Source organism: Diabrotica virgifera, chromosome 5 (genome assembly GCF_917563875.1).
Source record: "Diabrotica virgifera virgifera chromosome 5, PGI_DIABVI_V3a".
Lineage (NCBI taxonomy): Eukaryota > Metazoa > Arthropoda > Insecta > Coleoptera > Chrysomelidae > Diabrotica > Diabrotica virgifera.
The window spans coordinates 49,674,457-49,695,276 of record NC_065447.1 but is presented as its reverse complement, the minus strand read 5'-3'; the positions used below and the strand labels follow the sequence as shown (position 1 = coordinate 49,695,276).

General features: G+C 31.5%; 1 protein-coding gene across 3 annotated transcripts in view; it reads left to right on the top strand.

The window, feature by feature from the left end:
• Positions 1-20,820, top strand: part of LOC114341448 (uncharacterized) — a 148,751-nt gene that overhangs the window by 54,429 nt on the left and 73,502 nt on the right. For 2 of the 3 annotated variants that reach the window (XR_007698444.1, XM_050652481.1), the window contains exon 4: positions 6,587-6,721. The exons of the other annotated variant lie outside the window; for it this stretch is intronic. Coding sequence is in view for 1 of the 2 variants with exons in the window: in XM_050652481.1 (XP_050508438.1) it covers positions 6,587-6,721 (135 nt within the window). In the remaining variant the exon portion in view is untranslated. The remainder of the gene's footprint in view (positions 1-6,586; positions 6,722-20,820) is intronic. 3 annotated transcript variants of the gene reach the window in all.

Sequence of the window (20,820 nt, the reverse complement as noted above, 5' to 3'; positions counted from 1 at the left end):
AAGACCGAAAAAGGAATACTAAACCTAGGTTGGTCTGCCCTTAAAAAATAATGCTCTTATTTTTTCCAATGCTTCATACGCAGCTGAAACATGGACTCTCAAAAAAATCGTAAGAAGTAAGATCTAAGCCTTCGAAATGGGGGTCTACAGAAGAATTATATATTTTTTAATGGCATAGACATTAAGACAGGCTATTAAAAAGTCCACCGACCATACCTAAATTACTTCGGCCACATAGCCAAAAGAGCAGGGAACATGGAACTATTGGTAGTAAGGTAAACTAATAGGCTAGCGGCAGGCACCCCCAAAATGACCAGTACTGACCACGGAGAGGTGAATGGCCAATTTTATTCATACTGTGTGTTTTTGACGGTGCCGAAAACGAAAATGAGATTTTATTTTGAATTTCATGTGGAGGAACATTGTCAAAATCGCAATTTTACAGTAAAGATGAATAAAATTAAAATCATATTTTTTTGCGTTTACATTTCTGAAGACAACGGTACCTGTTTCAAGCTTTAATTCGTATTCTGATAAAGGTTATGAATTTTTCAAAGGAAAAGGTGCGGATTTGTGTATTGCAAAGTTTAATCGCAAAAGTTGAGTGACGAAATTTAAAATTTAGCCTTTTAATCACGTTTATGTTAAAATGGAGAGTACAAAGAAGTTTTCTGGAAAATTTTAGATCAACGTGTTTTATAGAAAAAAAAATAGTACAACTTTTATTATCGACATTAGAAATCCCCAATATAACGGTTATTTTTCGAGATACTGACCATGGGTGGTGAATGGCTAATTTTGGTCTTAGATTATGTTTTTGACGGTGCTGAAAACGAAAATGAGAAATTTATTTTGAATTTTAGGTGGGGGAATATTGTCAAAATCGCAATTTTACCATAAAAATAAAAAAAGTGAAATCACGTTTTTTTGTGTGTAACTCGCTACAACTCTGGTCCATTTTAATATTTTTTTTTCTAAGGTTTGTACAGTGTACACTATATTATGTTGCTCACTTTTTTGAAGACAACGGTATCTGTTTTAAGATTTTAGTCTTATTCTAGTAAAAGTTAAGAATTTTTTAAAGTACAAGGTGAAGATTCGTGAATTGCAAAGTTTAATCGCAAAAGTTGAGTGTCAAAATTTAAAATTTATCTTATTAATCACGTTTATGTTAAAACATCGAGTACAAAGAAGTTTTCTGGAAAGTTCTATTTACAAATGTTTAATAGACAAAAAAATGACGCAACTTTTAATATAGACGTTATACATCCTCAAAATAACGCTTATTTTTCGAGATACTGACCATGGGTGGTGAATGGCTAATTTTGGTCTTATTTTATGTTTGAGATGGTGCTGACAATGAAAAAGAGGTTTATTTTGAATTTTATGTGAGGGAACATTGTCAAAATCGCAATTTTACCCTAAAAATGAAAAAAAAGGGAAGTCACTAATTTTTACGTTTAACTCGCTACAACTCTGTTCCATTTTAATATTTTTTTCTGAAATTTCTACAGCATTTATTTCTCACCTTTGTGAAGACTATGTAATCAACTGTAGTCTTTCAGTCTTTTCTTCGTAAAAGTTACGAATTTAAAAAAATCAAAGGTGCAGATTCGTGAACTGCAAAATTAAATCGCAAAAATTAAGTGACAAAATTTAAAATGTATCTATTTTATTACGTTTATGTTAAACCATAGAGTTCAAAGAAGTTTTATGGGGAGTTTTAGGTCTAGATGTGTTATAGAAAAAATATGGTGCAACTTTTAATTTTAAGAAAAACGTGGTTTAATTTTTTTTTTATTTTTAGGGCAAAATTGCCATTTTGACAATGTTCTCCCACCTAAAATTCAAAATAAACTTTATTTTCGTTTTCAGCATCATCAAAAACATAAAGTAAGACCAAAACTAGCCATTCACCACCAATGATCAGTATTAGTGATGTAACGAATATTCGTATTCGCATTCGCATTCGCGAATATTCGCATGTTTTTGCATATTCGCATTCGCATCCGCATTCGCGAAATTTGTGCGAATTTTTTGCGAATATGAAAACCAGAAAAAAAATAATTTTAAGATAATATTAGGTTAATAAAATCAAAATCTATCCACTTCTCATCTTTTTTTATTAAGAAAAGGTAACTTAACCTCAAACATGCAGCTACTCTCAAATGGAAATATGCAGGACACAACAGCAGACAAAGAGACACAAGGTGGAATGAAGCGATAACTCACTGGAGACCTTGGGACTACAAAAGAGGAAGGGGCAGACCACAGACGAGATGGTCGAATGACCTAAAAAGATACGCAGGGACCAGATCGATAGCATTAGCACTGAACCAAGAAGAGTGGAAAAATAAGAGGGAGGCATACATTCAACTTTGGACAAATGAAGGGCAATAGATAGATACTATCGAACAAGCGAGACCTGGCACGTGACCTTGTCGTATTGTGCATTTATCGCTGTGTATTTTCGGGCAAGGTCAGCCGCCAGGACTCGTTTGTCAGATAGTAATAGATAGAAGTTAATCTTGTATCCTAATCACATGATCAGCCTTCACTTTTTTTTTATTATTTGGTATTATGTAATAAAGCTTAAGATTCAGATTGATTTACACTAAATATCAATTAACTTTTCATTATAAATTTAGGAAACATTACAAAAATTTAAACAAATAATAATAAAAACAGAATATTCGCATTCGCATCCGCATTCGCGAATGTCGGTAGCAGATATTCGCATTCGCATTCGTATTCGCGAATGTTAAAAAAATGACATTCGTTACATCACTAATCAGTATCTCGAAAAATTAGCGTTATTTTGGGGATTTGTAACGTACATAGATGTTAAAAGTTGCACCATTTGTTTCCTATAAAACATTTTGATCCAAAACTTTCCAGAAAACTTCCTTGTACTCATGTTTTATTTTTGAATTTGATTTAAAATCTATATTTCAAATTTTGTCAGTCATTGCAATTCTCCCAGTCATTGCAATACCAGAAAACTTGTACTATGTACTCTCTATTTTAACATAAACGTGATTAAGAAGCTAAATTTTAAACTTCGTCATACAACTTTTGCGATTAAACTTTGCAATGCACAAATCCGCACCTTTTCCTTTGAAAAATTCGTAACCTTTATCAGGATAAGAATAAAAGCTTGAAACAGGTACCGTTGTCTTCAGAAATGTTAGAGCTATATACTGTAAAAATTTCAGAAAAAAATATTAAAATGGAATAGAGTTGTAGCGAGGTAAACGCAAAAGAAACGTGATTTTAATTTTTTTTTGGGCTAAAATTGCGATTTTGACAATGTTTCCCCACATGAAATTCAAAATAAACCTCATTTTTGTTTTTAGCACCATCAAAAACATACAGTATGACTAAAATTGGTCATTCGCCTCTCCGTGGTCAGTATCTCGAGAAATAAGCGGTTTTTTTGGGTGTTCCGCTCGTTTATAAAGGTAGAAGGTCGAAGACCAAGTGGAAGCTCTTTAATACGATGGTCAGACCAAATGACCCTACATGAAGTTGTCCATCTGCCACAGGATCGCACCCAATGTTGACAGCAAGCTAACAATATTTGGATCGTCACCACGCTCTGATAAGGGCTCAAAGAATGAGGAGAGAGATTCGATTCCCACTATAAAGAAAAAACCTGAAAGTTTAAGCTCGTATCTTGAAAGACAATGTGCTAATTACCGAGAGTACCTAATGTTCTAGTGCAGCACATTTAGAGTTATAGACCTGGATCCCGCGTAAGAGAAAAAAGTTGATTAATAGCAAGCTGAAAATTTGTTAATAGCTTAACGGTGTCTAGTCGGACAAACATTGATGCACGGGAACACTGGAACAGGGGAAGTTTTAACGGTGCAACATAGTAAACGTGTCGTCCTGACAGGTTTATGATGGTGAAAAATAGCAAGTTGTTTTTAAGTTTATTCAATAGCCAACGTTATATAATATATGAAAAAATGTTTGTCCGACAAAAAGGTTGGGCATTTTAACGAGTCCGACACGTAGAACATGTCACATCACAGGAACTATGTTGGTGATGAATAGCAGTCTGATTTTTGCATGAGAGTTTAATGAAAGGTTAAAAAAGCAATTGGAAGTTCTGTCGGACAAAATTAATGGGAAATTTTCCTAGTCGGACATTCTAAACATGTAAGATATAGACAAAAATGTTTGTGATAAATAGCAAGCTAATTTTGATTTGTTTATGTACAAATTATATTTTGTGACGCAAAAAGTTATATGTCGGACAAAAAGTTTGGGCAAGTCGAAGGAAATAAATAAAAAACATTTTTTCAGAATGACTTAGTCACATATTGATAAAGCTATTTTAGTTGTATATTATTATTTATATTCACATATTTGCATGTGCATATATATGCATATATTCACATATTTGCATGCACACTCCAAAAACAGTAAGGTAAGTATCAGTGCATGTATATATTGCAAAACAATTATTTTTTGGGTGGAGTTTGTTCTAGATATTCTTAAAATGACAATAAAAAATGTGAAAGAACATGTGAAAGCAATTTCTTAGGGTTTTCTAATTAGACGCATCAGAAAGTACGGAAAATTTGCTACAAAAAACGTTGTTTACATTTTTTTCCATACTCAAATATTAACCTTGTAAACGACATTGAAAAATGTGAAGAGTCTTAAACTTTGGTGCTTATAAGAATAGACGTAAAGATGACACATTATGCTTATTAATAGAAGTATGTATTAGAAGGCTGCATTTGTCAGTGTGACACTTTGTGCTATACAAAGTAGTATTTGAAAGTACATGGTCTCTGAGTTTCTGTTTGCGACGTGTGTTGGAAATTAAATTTTATATTAACTATGGAGTGTTTTTGTGTCTATTTTTGAGTGTAAACAGTTTAAATTTTAAGTGGCCAAATCAAAAGTGAAACCATTCAACGGAACATTTTTGAGTAATTTTCGAACATTTTACAAAGTTAGTAAAATACTTAGTCATCAATTCAATTATATTCAGTTGCCAGATAATTGTGAAAATTCTATTGAATATCATTCTTCGTGCTATAATACTTTGGTTGATTGAAAAAGGGTACCTAAATAAATTATTACTAAAATGGTATCACGTAATTTTTCTCAACTTTCTACAAATGAAATAATAATGTAATTAATATGTCACATGGCTAGAAATAATTTGCTGCCAAAATAAATCGATTAGTTTAAATTTGAAGTTACGATTGCAATTTATTATGAATTATTGTCAAAAGTGACAGTTTTTCTTAAATGGAAATATATTCATAGACATAAGGGTAGACAGGGAATACAGTGCAAAAAGTCGATAGGTGGTCTATCTACCTCTTTTAACCAAGCGATCCCGCGCATGTGGCAGACAAAGATAGCTAGACCACTCAATCCATAATATAATTTGCCTGATCTACTATAAATGTATTACAGTGAGGTATCTAAATGATGTTGAGATAAATCGAAAGATATCGATTGTAATTGATTGCAGGTACTTTTGACATAGAATAATCACCCCTTATTGAAATTTCAAAAATTATTTTTTTAAATTGTCCGACTACAAAATCTACCCCTTATTTTTTTCCGACAATAGTCATTCTTGGTAAGGAATAATTTACTTAATTAAATTTCGTCTTTGTCGGAAAGCTATTTATCACCAGCATTTTTGTCTATATCTTACCTGTTTAGAATGTCCGACTACGAAAACTTCCCATTAATTTTGTCGGACAGAACTTCCAATTGCTTTTTTAACCTTTCATTAAACTCTCATGCAAAAATCAGACTGCTATTCATCACCAACATAATTCCTGTGATGTGACATGTTCTACGTGTCGGACTCGTTAAAATGCCCAACATTTTTGTCGGACAAACATTTTCTCATATATTACATAACGTTGGCTATCGAATAAATTTAAAAACAACTTGCTATTTTTCACAATCATAAACTTGTCAGGACGACACGTTTATCATGCTCCACAGTTAAAACTTCCCCTGTTCCAGTGTTCCCGTGCATCAAAGTTTGTCCGACTAGACACCGTTAAGCTATTAACAAATTTTCAGCTTGCTATTAATCAACTTTTCTTTCTTACGCGGGATCCAGGTCTATTAATGATACAAAACACAGAGAAGCAGCCTCTGTATAGATATAGCCAAAAAAATTATTAGTCACTTCCTAGCTACTGAGCTATGTTTAGTCCGCCACTTGGTGTATGTTTGTAGACAATAAAATTAAATAATAGCTGGTCTTTTAAGTCGTTACACTTTATTCATCTTTATCAGGGAGACTGTGCTAATTTGTATAATAGTCAAAATGATATTTCGAATAAGAGACCTTTCTAATTAATTCAATTGTAATGTATTTTTTATCAACATGTTTATTGGGTTAAATAATACCCCGTTTTACATTAGTTTCCATATTAAACAAGTCCTTTTAACCATGTAAATCTTTATAAAATTAAAAAACAACATAACAACATGTTTTATTATAATATTAACTGTATATAACTGTATGCACTTATAACTACATATTACGCTTCACTGATTCAAACGTTTCAACCATTCTTCGTTTGCTTGTTAGGACGTGAGAAGATACAACAGAGGTTATTTAGGATCGCACAGGTCCTCATCTGATTGGTGGAGACATGTGCATGCTGACGCTGAACAAATCAAACGTTCAGCTGCCATTAAGTGTCTCTTGTCTGCCTCTGAACAGGTATATACTTGTCTCTTGTGTCTTTATGTAAGCACGTATCTGTTTTTTAAGTACTGTCGATGTTAAACACGTCAACCAACAGTAATAATGATTTTAATCAGTATTTTCAAAGCAGATACATTGTACAGCATCTTAGATGATACGAATAATTCATAAGAACTTATATTTTATCAGTGAATCATTTCAAGCATTAGATCTATAAAATAATCTTAATAATTAATATACTGATGGCAAAAAATACAAAAATGTAACACCTAGACAAATATTTTTTTAAATATTTATTTATGGAAGTATACATTATAATATTCTTATTATTTGATAACATTATATACAAATTTCGTAAAAAATTGATAATTTGTGGCTCCTCCTTGATTTTCTATACAGTCAGTTACTCTATGGGGTATTGATCGATTTAAGTGGTCTATTTGCTGGAGGACGTGGCAATCGATTAAGGTTTCGACCTACCATATTCCACACATTCGATGGGTGACAAATCACCTGACCTTGATGGCCACTCCAAAGTGTCTATACCAGACTCTTGTATGAACTCCATGGTTTCACGGTCAATATAAGTTCTTGCGTTATCCTAGTTTGTAGATAGGGATTTAACACTGGTTGCAGTACTCCACCAATATATCGTCGAGCTGTCAAATAATCTGTAATGTCTGTACCAGAATGCTTGGTTGTCTTGCTGTATGGCGTTCAATAGCCAAGTCTCACCTATATTTCGTCTCTCACCTTGAAAACGTCTTACCCTTATGCGCCCATCAGAGCCACCCAAACAAAACCTAGATTCATCATAGACGGAGAGGCAGCGCTGAAAAATCTCTTTGAATTTACTAAAGCTAGATTTTTCACAGTTGATTACTGTGAGTGTGTAGAGAAACATACTGCGGTCGGTCAAGCGAAACGTAGAACAGGGGTTACTGAGAGGGTATCAAAGTTGCTTTCCTACGAAGGTAATTAAATCCATTTACTAAGGCTGAAAATCAGTACACATATTCTAAATTAAATATAAATAAAAGTTATTATAGTCGGTCAGCTGTATGACGGGACAGAGCCGGTCGGTCGGGCCCAATAGTTGATTGAGGAAATGAAGCATTTTGGCTCGCAATTTTTTCGTCCAACATGGATTTACTTGAAATTTTCACAGAAGGTAGGGAATAGTCCAAGGATCATTTTCTATATCATGCCGCTATCATACGCTAAAACCTTGGGCGTGGTTGCCACCCCATCTCGGGGGGGGGGGGGGAATTTTTTTATTACATTTTATCTATCTAATTCGGTGGAAGAAGTGATTCTAAGAAAAACATGTTTCGTAAAACTAATATTTTTCGAGTTATTCGCGCTTGAAAATTACAGTTTTTCGACGAAAAAATCGACTTTTTTAGAGGTTTTTTTGAGAATACCTCGAAAAATATGCATTTAATCAAAAAAACGGTAGATATCAAAATTGTATCTTTTACTAACACAAACGAAATTATTTTCCAATAATATCTTTAAGACCAATACAAACCGAGATACGGCATGTTAAAGGTTAGCTTTTTTCGTCAAATGCATAATTTGAAATATTCAAAGCCAAATAATGGGAAAAATTTGCATTTTTCGAGGAAAACTTAAATAATCTTTTTCCAAGTATACAGTTAGACCTTAAAAAATAATAATAAAAAGTTTCTAGCATGAAAATTAAGCGACTTATAATCAAAAAATGTCGGTACCTGCTGTTCTCTACGAAAAAATCAGTGAAAACAACCCCCTAACTACCTTCCTAAATCAAAATTGGTCTTCACCTTTCACTAGTTCCTTTTATATTTATATTATCAATACACTCAAGGAGTTTGACCTATATAAAATGCCTAATTTTGGAAAAGTTGGAGTTTAAAGAAAAATTGATTTTTTGCTATTTGGTATTTTTCACCTTTTACTTCAAATTATCTCCGAAAATACTGAAGATACTGTGCATAGATTTCCATTACAGTGAATAGTTAGCCAGATATAACTGTTTAAAACCTGTATTTACCAGCAAACACTCCCTTATTCGAGCCCTTTAAACCCGCCACAATTAAAAACTAAGGGATCTTACGGAATTTAATTTACACAGTCTTATAGCTCTTTAAAAATCCTACAAAATCATTTTTGAAAAAACTTTTTATCGCCAAAAATATATAGAATATTTTTCGAGGTACATATTCTCAAAAAACCCTCTAAAAGTCAATTTTTTCGTCGAAAAACTGTCATTTTCAAGCGCGAATAACTCGAAAATTATTGTTTTACGAAGAAAATGTAAAAAACATTTTTTTCTTAGAATTACTTTTTCTATCGAATTGCATGGTTAAAATGTAATAAATATGATGATAGCGGCATGATATAGAAAATGATCCTTAGACTATTCCCTACCTTCTGTGAAAATTTCAAGTAAATCCATGCTGGGCGAAAAAATTGCGAGCCAAAATGCTTCATTTCCTCAATCAACTATTGAGGCCGACCGACCGGCTCTGTCCCGTCATACAGCTGACCGACTATAATAACTTTTATTTATTTTTAATTTAGAATGTGTGTACTGATTTTCAGCCTTAGTAAATGGATTTAATTACCTTCTTAGGAAAGCAACTTTGATACCCTCTCAGTAACCCCTGTTCTACGTTTCGCTTGACCGACCGCAGTATGTTTCTCTACGCACTCACAGTAATCAACTGTGAAAAATCTATCTTTAGTAAATTCAAAGAGATTTTTTAGTGCTGTCTCTTGGTCTATCACAGAAGCAAATAGCATTATCGAGAATTTGTAACATTTGCAGTTTTTCTTTTTTAATTATTATTCTCATTGGTCCTAGTAAATAAATCTTTAACTGATAAGTGATTTATTTCTCGTTTCAACAAATCGTCGGCTTACTGCCAAAACCAACTAACTCCACTTTTTGTCGATTCTGAGTTAAGTACGCCTTTGTACTTAATAATTATCAAAGAATGTACTGATGAAACCAGACACTTCAAAGCAGATTTTAAATGTGGGAAACAGAAGGGTCTCAAAACAACTAATTCCAATGATGACACTTTTATTCAGCCAAAAACAGATACGTGCAGTTGTCTGTACATCTCTGTTTAAATAAAATAGTATTTTATCATTTACAATATTCTAGTTCTGCCAAAACAAGACAAGTGCCTGATTTGGAGGACAGTGATGTTCAAAGTTACCTAGAAGTTGACAACTTTGTACAGCCAAAACCCGACAAGTGCCGAAAAAAAAATGTTTTTTGTACTTTTTTTTAACTTTCACTTCATTTTAATAATTTTTTAACAAAATGTTTCGTTTATAATGTTATTTACTTTAATATTTTTCAGTCATTAAATCATTTTTAAATTCAAACGATTTTTCATTTCAAATTAAAGTTTAAAACGTCGATTCCTCAAAACTTTAAAAAGTGGAGTTAGTTGGTTTTGGCAGTAAGCCGACGAAATAAGTTATTTAAAAATCTACAAAAATATACCTATTTAAATTACATAAGTTGAAGATATTTCTTCTTTTTTTTTTTGTCCTTTTCACCAAACTTGATTCTATGCTAACATGCTTTACCTCAAATCTGTGTTAGTCCCGTCTTAGGTGATATTTTAGATTTTTATAAGCAGTAGGCGCAAAATTTGCGCCAATGTGTTTAAGTGCATACATTTTTTCAAATCCTGAGAAAACTAATAAGTATTTTTGAAAAATTTAAACGCAGAATGAAAGATTGCATTATTACCGAGGGCCGAAAGTCTTTGAAAACTTCTATAATGTGTATTTTAATAAGTTACAGGGGTGAAAAAAAGGGGAAACTTTAGTGTGATTTTTAATTTCAATTATCTCATTCAAATGAAACTTTTTGGTTATTCTATAGACCAGGGCGCATCTGTAAAAATATTAGTACATTTGGACGTTGAGAGGTGACTCAAATTCTTTTGCAGAAATTGCTTAAAAATAAATAAATAATAATATTTAAGTTATCCTCCCTCTCAAAAAGGTCCGGAACATTGTTTAAGTAATCAAAATGTCAAAAATTAAGGAAAAATTCGATTTTTTTCTTCGTTTTTTGATTATAACTTTAAAAGTATTTATTTCCGAGAAAAGTTGTACTAACATAAAAGTTGCGTAATTAAATTTCCTATAATATAGAATTGGTTAAGAATTTAAAAAATAGTCACCCTTGTTGCAAAATAGCAATAATTGCGAAAAAAACATACAAAAACAAGTATTCGCATTTTACGTTTTTCAACAATTTATGCTACACTTAGGACCTTCATATTTCACCCAGAAAGACTTTATGATACAGTAAAACAACACTGATAATTTCATTAAGATCGGTTCAATAAATTTTGCAATCCAGCTTTCGCAAAAAAAAATTCATTTTTTCAAAATGTTACAGGACTGAAAATAAAGTAGATAGCAAGTTGACATTTTTCTTGCGTATAGAAGTGTACTGTACCTTTCATTTGCAATTTTGCAAAATTAAAATCGATTAACACCACGGCGTCGGGAATTTTTTTAAATAAACATTAATTACACTGGGGAACAATTTGAACCTTAATTTCTGTTGAGTTAGATTTTTTAGCTGTTTTCTATAGAATTAGGTATGCTGATTTCAAAACTGTTTTTAGTTTTCTTCTATCACGTCACGTTCTTTTTCTATGGGGGTGGAGCGCCTGGTGGGAGTAATGACGCTCTGATAACTGCAATTTGTCTAGACTTGCCTGTTAAATTCAGTTATGTCTGTTATACTGTGGTAAAACGTTGTGTGTCGGTTAGCAGTATTTAGTATTTTGTTACTGAAGTGTATAGAACTGCTTAGTGTGTTTGAACTGAAACGTTTCCTCATGGTTACCTCTGCTCCTATACGTCGTAAGTGCGAAAACAACCCCGATTCGTTTTGTTATATATGTGGCAGTTTTACCATTCCCAGTCAAAGGACAAACATTAGTACATTTGTCAGACAAGCATATTTTGCCTATTTTAAAGTGAAACTTGGTGATCAAGATAAAGTATGGGCAGCTCATAAAGTGCATTTCCGGGTTTACGGATGTGGACCAAGGGAGAACGTGCTTAACTTCCATTTATTATACCTATGATTTGGCGTGAGCCCAAAGATCATTCTAGTGATTGTTACTTTTGTATAGTGAAATCAGGATATAAGAAGAAAAACAAATGTAAAATAGAGTATCCTAGTTTACTGTCAGCTGTACGCCCAGTGCCGTATTCAGCCGAAAACCCTGTGCCAGTTTTCAATGAATTTCCCTCTTTGGAAGAAGAGGAATACGGATATGGTGCAGATGAAAGCGACTCCAACGATGAAGATTTCGAAATTGAAGATGACTCTGTACGTAAGGGATTCAAACAACAAGAGCTAAATGATTTGGTACGAGATTTGGGACTATCCAAAAAAGCTTCAGAGCTCTTAGCATCACGACTAAATGAGAAAAACTTGCTTGAAAAGGGAGCTAAGGTATCCTATTTTTGAACACGAAAAAGGGCATTTCTGCAATATTTTCAAAGTGAAGGTGGATTTGTGTTTTGCCATAATGTAAGTGGTTTAATGGAAGAATTGGGAATTTCAAACTATAACGCATCTGACTCGAGACTGTTTATAGATAACTCAAAACGGAGCTTGAAATGTGTTCTCCTCCATAATGGAAATTTACTTGGTTCTGTTGCATCATGGAAGCACGGTACCAAGGTAGATGGGATGTACATATGATGTCTGACTATTTTTGGAGCATCAAGCGCGAATGTACACAAACTGAACACACCAGAAAAAGCCATAAACGCAATTTTTTTTCTTAATTTGTAAGTAATGTGCATTATTAAACAATTTTATTTGTAAGAAATCGATTTAACTTAATTAAATGATTTGTAAACTGTATTGTAAACTGATTTTTATTTTATTTTCCTTTATATGCATGATTTTTATGATTTTTGAGGATATCCTGTAGTTTAAAAAGTTGACGTGATAGAGAAAATCTGAGGTTATTCTCAGATTCAGACGCCAAAAATTAGTGAAAAACAAGTGTCAGATCTAACTCAACAAAAAATGTGTTCCCCAGTGTTATTGGTGCTACGCGCAGGACAGCGGATAGTTTGCTCTGATTGAGCATTCCAATGACCCTTGATAATAATTGATACATTTTAATTTTTATTACATTTCGATATAAATAAATAAATTTGTTTATTGCTAAAAAAAACACATACTCGCGTTTGAAATAACACATTTTTTAGCAAGAACTTTGCAATTGTTTAAACAATATTTCACAAACAATAATAAAATTAGTTTGATTTTTGTGGAATTCAAATATTAAAATACAACAAAATATAGAGTAAGAAAATAATATATTAGATAAAGATTGGAAGAAATTTTGGTGGAAATCAACTTGTGTGAATCGAACATCGCTGTCCTGCGCATAGCACCAAAAATTAATGTTTATTTAAAACATTTCCTGACGCCGTGGTAATTAATCGATGTTAATTTTTCAAATTTCAAATGAAAGGTACAGTACACTTCTATAAGCAAAAAAAATTTCAACCTGCTACCTGCTTTATTTTCAGTCCTATAACATTTTAAAAAAATGAATTTTTTTTGCGGAAGCTGGATTGCAAAATTTATTTTGCATAATCTATTGCACCGATCATAATGAAATTTACAGTATTGTTTTACTGTATCATAAAGTTTTTCTGGGTGAAATGTGAAGGTCCTAAGTGTAGCATAAATGGTTGAAAAACGTAAAATGCAAATACATACTTGTTTTTGTATGGTTTTTTCGCAATTAATGCTATTTTGCAACTAGGGTGACTATTTTTTAAAATTTTTAACCAATTGTATGTTGTAGGAAATTTAATTACGCAACTTTTACGTTAGTACAACTTTTCTCGTAAATGAATACTTTTAAAGTTATAATCAAAAAACGAAGAAAAAAATCGAATTTTTCCTTCATTTTTTGACATTTTGATTATTTAAACAATGTTCCGGACCTTTTTGAGAGGGAGGATAACTTAAATATTATTATTTGATCTATTTTCAAGCAATTTCTGCAAAAAAAATTGAGTCACCTCTGCGTCCATCTCAAAACAGATGCGCCCTGGACTATAAGGAACTTTCGGCCCTCGGTAATAATGTAATCTTTCATTCTGCGTTAAAAGTTTTCAAAGATACTTATTAGCTTTTCTCAGGATTCGAAAAAAATGAATGCATTTAAAACACATTGGCGCGAAATTTTGCGCCTACGCTCTTAAATGCAATCAGTGAGTTTTATATACTTTTTATATTCTTATGAATTATATCTTGTGCATGTTTTTGTGTGCCTCTGTTTTATCTGGTAACTATTTGAGACTAGTATTGTCATAAACAATGTGTGTGTTCACAAAGAGGAAATGACATTAGATAAACTTTTTGCCACAGATGCCATATTAAATTTTTATTTTAGAATCTTTAAGAAATTGTATGATAATATCATTAATAGTTTTGGTGTTGAAGCTTAGTAGGTGTGAAATATTCAGCGGTAAACTTACATTCTGTCATGAAAAAATTTAATTATTTTATGAACAAAGATTTTTTAACAATTTTCAAAGGAAAACGTCCATTTTAAAATTCAAAAATTACCAGATAAATATACTTTTCTGTTACTCCCATTACTAATACGCTTATTAACTGCTGCTTAAATTGTGTTGTGTTCAAAGCTGAGCAATATACACGGTGCCACAAAAAGATGAGTTGTAAATTAAACCACACATTTTATAACCAAAAATAGTTCGAATGATCCTAAATACCCTTAGCACAAAAATATGAACACAAAAAGTTTTCAATGTTTTGAAGAGATAGAATAAAAATTACTTTTGTGGTACTTCTTCGATTTTTTTGTACTTCGTTAGAATAAAAATTGTTTTTTCTTCTTAAATCTCCCCTGAATTGTAAAAAGGATATTAATAGCCCAGTAAATGGCCGTTTTGGAGTGTAATTTTCAGGGGCAACTCCGAATTGCATGAAAATTTTGATTTACCACCCCTTCTCGGGGGGTCAAAAACCGCGTGTTTAAAATAAGCCCGGAAATGGATAAGCTGACTCATTATAAGCAACTTTCATTCTATAGAGTTTTTTATGTAAGTCAATACTTGTCGAGTTATTTGCGATTGAAAATGTTTATTTTTCGACAAAAAAACTACGTTTTCAGACGGTTTTTCGCAAATAACTCAAAAAGCAAATATTCTATTGAAAAAAATATTCTTGGCAAAAGTGTAGCTTATAAAAAAAACTAAATAAAATTGTGTATAAATAAAGCCTATAAACAGAATAAACGCAAAGTTGTAGGTAGCTCATGGAAAACACGTTCTTATTCGTCTAATTTCAAATCGAATATTTCAACGTGAAATCACCGAAAAATTAAGCAATTTTAGCAAAATAAGCAAAAACTTATTAACATTTTTTTAAGTGTTTAAAAAAGCTTTGTTTTTATTTTTTACAAAAGTTTCTAGCATCAAAAATAAACGAGTTACGCTTAAAAATAGTTGGCCCCTTTTTTTAGTAAAAAAAAAATCGTGAAAATCTCGCTTTATTTAGCACCATAAATAAAATTAATCGTTACCGCTTTACCACTTACTTTAAATGTATGTATGTATATTGTTTATATTATGATCTGTAAGTTTGACCGGTTTGAAGTGCTTGTTGTTGAAAATATTTGGTTTTATTTTTAAATAAAAAATTAAAAAGTTAAAAAATTTTCCTAAAAATTTTGGAAAATTTAATTTTTTCAAAATAACTTAAAAATTATTAGTGATACGAAAAATGTCAAAGAATAAAAAAATGTAGGTTTTGCTGTTATAAATATGCTAGTTTCATTTTGTTTTCCTGTAAGACAAAAATTGGTTAAGATATGGCTGTTCAAAGTTTGCATACACTCGTGTTTAGTGACTCGTTCAAGCCCTTTCAACTATAACCCTTTCAAAAATAAGCATTTAAACCGGTGAAACTGACAGATCATATAAAAAATAGATAAGTAAAGTAAATTGTTTGTAAAGCGGTAACGGTTAATTTCATTTGGGGAGCTAAAAACATTTGGGGAGATTTTCATGATTTTTTACCAAAAAAAAATGGGGCCTGCTTTATTTTGAGCGTAATACGCTTATTTTTAATGCTAGAAACTTTTATGAACAATTAAAATAAATAATTTTTTAAACACTTTTTTAAAAAATAATAATAAAGGCAGTTTTAAAAAAATTTAAATGGGGTTTTCCCGAAAAGTGCTTTATTTTCTGATAATTTCACGATGAAATATTTGATTTGGAATTGGACGAATAAAAACGTATTTTGCATGAGCTGCAACTTTGTTTTTATTTGATTGATAGACTATACTGATACACCATTTTTTTGGGATTTTTATAAGCTACACTTTTGCTAAGGATATTTTTTTCGATAAAATGTTTACTTTTTAGTTATTTGCGAAAAACCGTCCGAAAACGTAGTTTTTTGTAGAAAAATAAACATTTTCAATCACAAATAACTCGAAAAGTATTGAATTACATAAAAAACTCTATAGAACGAAAGTTGTTTAGAATTAGTCAATTTATCCATTTCCGGGCTTATTTTAAATGGGCTTTGTTCCGGGAATGTTTTTTCACCCGGGAGAAAAGGTGACTGTTACTCCCCAAGTAATAGCAACCAACGGCACAAATTCAACTTTGAAGTGGAGGGTAAGTAGAACCTAAATCCAAATTTTCATGCAAGTTGCAAGTTCATGCATTTTCGCAGTTGCCCCTGAAAATTACACGGTATCGCCGTATTTTCCGTTCATTTACTGGGCTATAACGAGTTCTGGGCATTCCATGAATAATTAATTTATCATAGCTTCTTTAAGTGTCATCTTCGTGACGGAGGCATATGGAGGTTGACAATCATTATAGCTGTTAGGACTTTAGAGATGACTGGATTTTTATTTGTTTTCTTGTACTTCTTTGCTTCTACTTCGCCATTCGAGAATTCGCTTCGTCCAACGGTTGTCTTCCATTCTTTATATGTGTCCAGCCCAGTTCCATTTTAACATGGTAACACTGAGTTTAATGTTTAGCATTCTCCGTTCCATAGATCTCTCAGTCAGAATCGGCAATACGTACTGATTGAAGGATTTTGCCTTTAAAGTATTTGGTAAGTTTGATTTAAATACTGTTTGCAATCGAAAAAATGCTGCCTATGCTAAAAAACATCTATTTAAATCAGCCTTTAGGTTCAGCTTTGACAGTTCGATTTTTTGTTCTATTAAGTATATATTCGACTCAACCTTGTCTATATTATTATTGTCCAGAGTTATATTCTCAAGTTATATTTCCCTTATTCGATCAAAGGGTTATCTCTAGAGATTCGTTGGTTAGATATTTGTGGGATTACATGAGTTGATAAATATTTTTCAGATGTTAGTTCATTTTAGTGTGGTTCTTCGACGGGTTTTTTAGTAACTTGTTCTTCTAAGCACACCTAGCTTTAAAGCAAACAAAAGTTTTTTTTCAGTTTATTGTATTCCAATGCTCTCTCCATAATTTCTCTGGATATAAATATAATCTTGTTAACCCATTGTTTTCGAAAGCCTTGTTGCTTCCCACAAATTATATATTATTCATTAATCTTATTGGCATAAAGGAGAGGACTTGTATTCTGTATAAATTGTGAACCAACAACAATTGAGGAATATGGTCATTGAATCTGGAAATCGATTTCGTCAGAAGCCAGTGATTTTACAAAAATATTCAGTTTTCATTTTGAAAGTGCACAATCTGTTAAAAAAAAGGATGTTTTTTTAACTTCAAAAGGCTGATTTTTGTCCGCCTATTAAATTTGTACTAAGGTACGTTAGATACAATCCAATTACTTTTGGTTGTAAAGTATGTGATTTAGTTATAATCTACCCTTTTGTTACACCATGTCTAATACCCACTGTTAAATATATTCTAAAATATTTCCGACTCTCATATTTTCAGTATATCCTATTCTTTTTGTTTAATATCCATATTATGTCATAGTGTAATCTAATAAAACATCGGAATGTTTTGTTAAATTATACTATATCTATATCCAAGTGTATCGTGATCTATATCTACTAAGCAATTACTAGATATTTTATTTATGTTTGTCTCGAAAATAATTAATTTCTTGTTAAAAAGTGTCAACCAATTCTGGAAACTCTACCTGGAATTTCTAAACAAAAGATTAGAAAGCTAGATACCCATACACAATCAACATCAACCAATAAAAACTAATTATAGAAAACAACAATCTCTTATCCCCTCTTTTCTTGAGCATTCTTAAATTGTGAATATTCAAAATTTCTGATAGTTGTTGTTATCAGTATCTTACCAGGTAACTAGTGGATACTGTCTTATTAGTTTTTTCTTTAATAGTGTAAACTAAATGCCGCGAAGTGCAGATTCGGAAGACATTTTTCTGAATAATGCCTTCGCGGTTTATTCGGGTGTGCCCCTTATAGGGGCACTTGATTTGTAAAATGGCAGTTTCACTTAAACTTACTAGAGGGTAGCCATATTTTTTCCTTTAAGTCATTACTCTCAGTGTTATGATATCTCTACTGAACTAAACCTTGTTGTTAATGGTAAGTTGTGAACTTCTACCTAATAACCCGTTTTTTTTTTCTATTTTTATCATATTTTTAGCAAATTGATACCTCTCTAGTTTTGTGGTTGTTTCTTATCGCCTTATTTGAATAATAAGATTATGTAGCTGGCTTACTAGAGGGTAGCCATATTCTTTTATTCCGTTAAGCCATTACGCTCAGTGTTGTCATATCTCCTGATCATTAGATTCTAATGATTAGAATATAGTTGTGTCAATTGAGTAGATACGAACATTTATTTTCATATTGTTCTGAAGCTATCTTGTGGCATTTTCATACAATTTACTATTTTTACTGGGAATAAAACACAATTTTACTTTAAAATTAGTTTATTTTAAAATTTTAGAAATCGAAACGTCAAATACACTTTTTTATAATGAAATTGTGGCTTATTCCGAGTAAAAATATTAAATTTATTTTTATATTTAAAAACCTGTTGAGTAATAGAGAGATATCGAAACCCTATTTAACATCGTCCTTTAATAAAAGATCCTTTATTTTGACATAAATAACCATGCTTATACGTCAAAAGTGTCAAAATAAAGGATTTTTTATTACCAAACGACGGTTCTCCAATATTCGTTAAAATTCAATATGATAAATTAAATATAGAATGCAGTATAAATTTATCCACATTTGTGTGAGTACTAAATTTGTAAGATTTTATCTAACCCATTGTTATCAAATTTTGCATTTCATTTCTAATAGATTATTTTTGTATTCAAATTGGAGATTAAATATATAATTAAAACTTCTTCTCAATTGGTTTCCCATTTAATTTTAAATAAAGTAAGTCAATATAGACATTTTAACCTAAGAGGACCTACTGACAAGTATGTAGATATGTCAACACTGACTGCACTTCAATCGGGAGCATGCGCAAATCAGTGAGATATTAATGAAATGTTAGAAATTTGTTCATCTTCTAGTTTTATTTAATTTCTTGAAATATTTTATTAGTGCAATTAGTAGCTTTTTATGTATTCGGTAATTATTTGGATGTGCTGATCTATGCATGCGCAGTTTTAATCAGTACATGCGCAGTTGTAATTGTTTTCAGTTTGACGGCATCGCCATTTTTCAAAAAAAAATATTTGATTCTTAGAGATGTTACTGAGTAATAAAGACAAGCACTATTGACAAAATGTTTTTATAAACAGTTCAATTTTGTTTTTTGTTCAATTTCTAATTTATGAATCAGGAATTTTTAGTCTTTATTATTTATACAGATGTATTGGATAATTATGTGAAGACAATTATTATTTACATGCCTAGTGGAGATCATTGTCCGCAAGGAAAGAATTTTCCTGTAGCTGGCTGTATACTATTATTCACAAAAAAATTATGAAAATCCTTCATTAAAGGCATATAATTTTATTAAAATCCCTTCAAGGGCTACATCACATAACGTTTTCGATATAAAAATATCATCATCAGTGCTAGTACAGGTTAATCACATGCTGAGTCACCAAAAATACTTAAGTAGAAACCCTTTAAATGGTATGAAAATGTGTTAAATTTATATTGTTAATTAAAACTCCAAACGATGGATAAAATTGTTAATGGCCCTTAGGGCCACAACAATGTCAATTTAACACATTTTCATTCCATTTAATTTTCGGCGGCTCAGCATGTGATTAACTTGTAGTAGCACTGATGTGAGTTGATGTAGCCCTTAAAGGGATTTTAATAAATTTATATACCTTTTCTAAGTATTTTCAGTAAAAAAAATTTAATACCATTGTGGTGTAATAAATTAACATAAATTACTACCAACTTAACCACTAATTAACTAAGCTAAACTATATGTGATAACTTGCGTTCTTAGCTATGTAACAATGTGCATCGTTTTTAACTTTTATATACATCGTTTTTATATACACACACCGGCAAAATTAGCCGAACACCTTAAAAATGGGACATGTTTGATGTCTCGAATTTCCTAAACCTGTCGTCCGATTTGAGTGATTCTTTTAGTATGTTATAGCCTTTTTATTTAAGAATATGGGTGTAATAATGTTGTTGCTCTAGACAGGTAAACGTCATTTTATACCGGGTGTAACAAACATATTGTGTTTTTTTCTTAAAGTTCGTAACACCCTGTGGAATATTCTAGCATATATAAAATATTGAAATTAAAACTCAATTATAGCCTTAGGCTTTCTTAACATTTCCTTTTTTGATTTTTTTGCCAATGTTGGAAAATAACAAAGTTATGGTCTTTAACAACTAGCCTTGTTTTTCATCAATAAATCCTCATAGTAAGGGAGGAAAGTATGCTAAATTTGCAGTTACTCGAGCGTTATGGGGACCTATTTGATTGTGAAGAGTGGGTGCTAAAACCAAAAAAAGTTAAGTTTTCAATAGAGTGTGGGACTCCCCATTTTTTAATTTAATTTTTCATTTTCGTTTTTTCCGATTATAACGCTATCTATCCATAATTGGAAAAAATGTTGTGAATAAAAG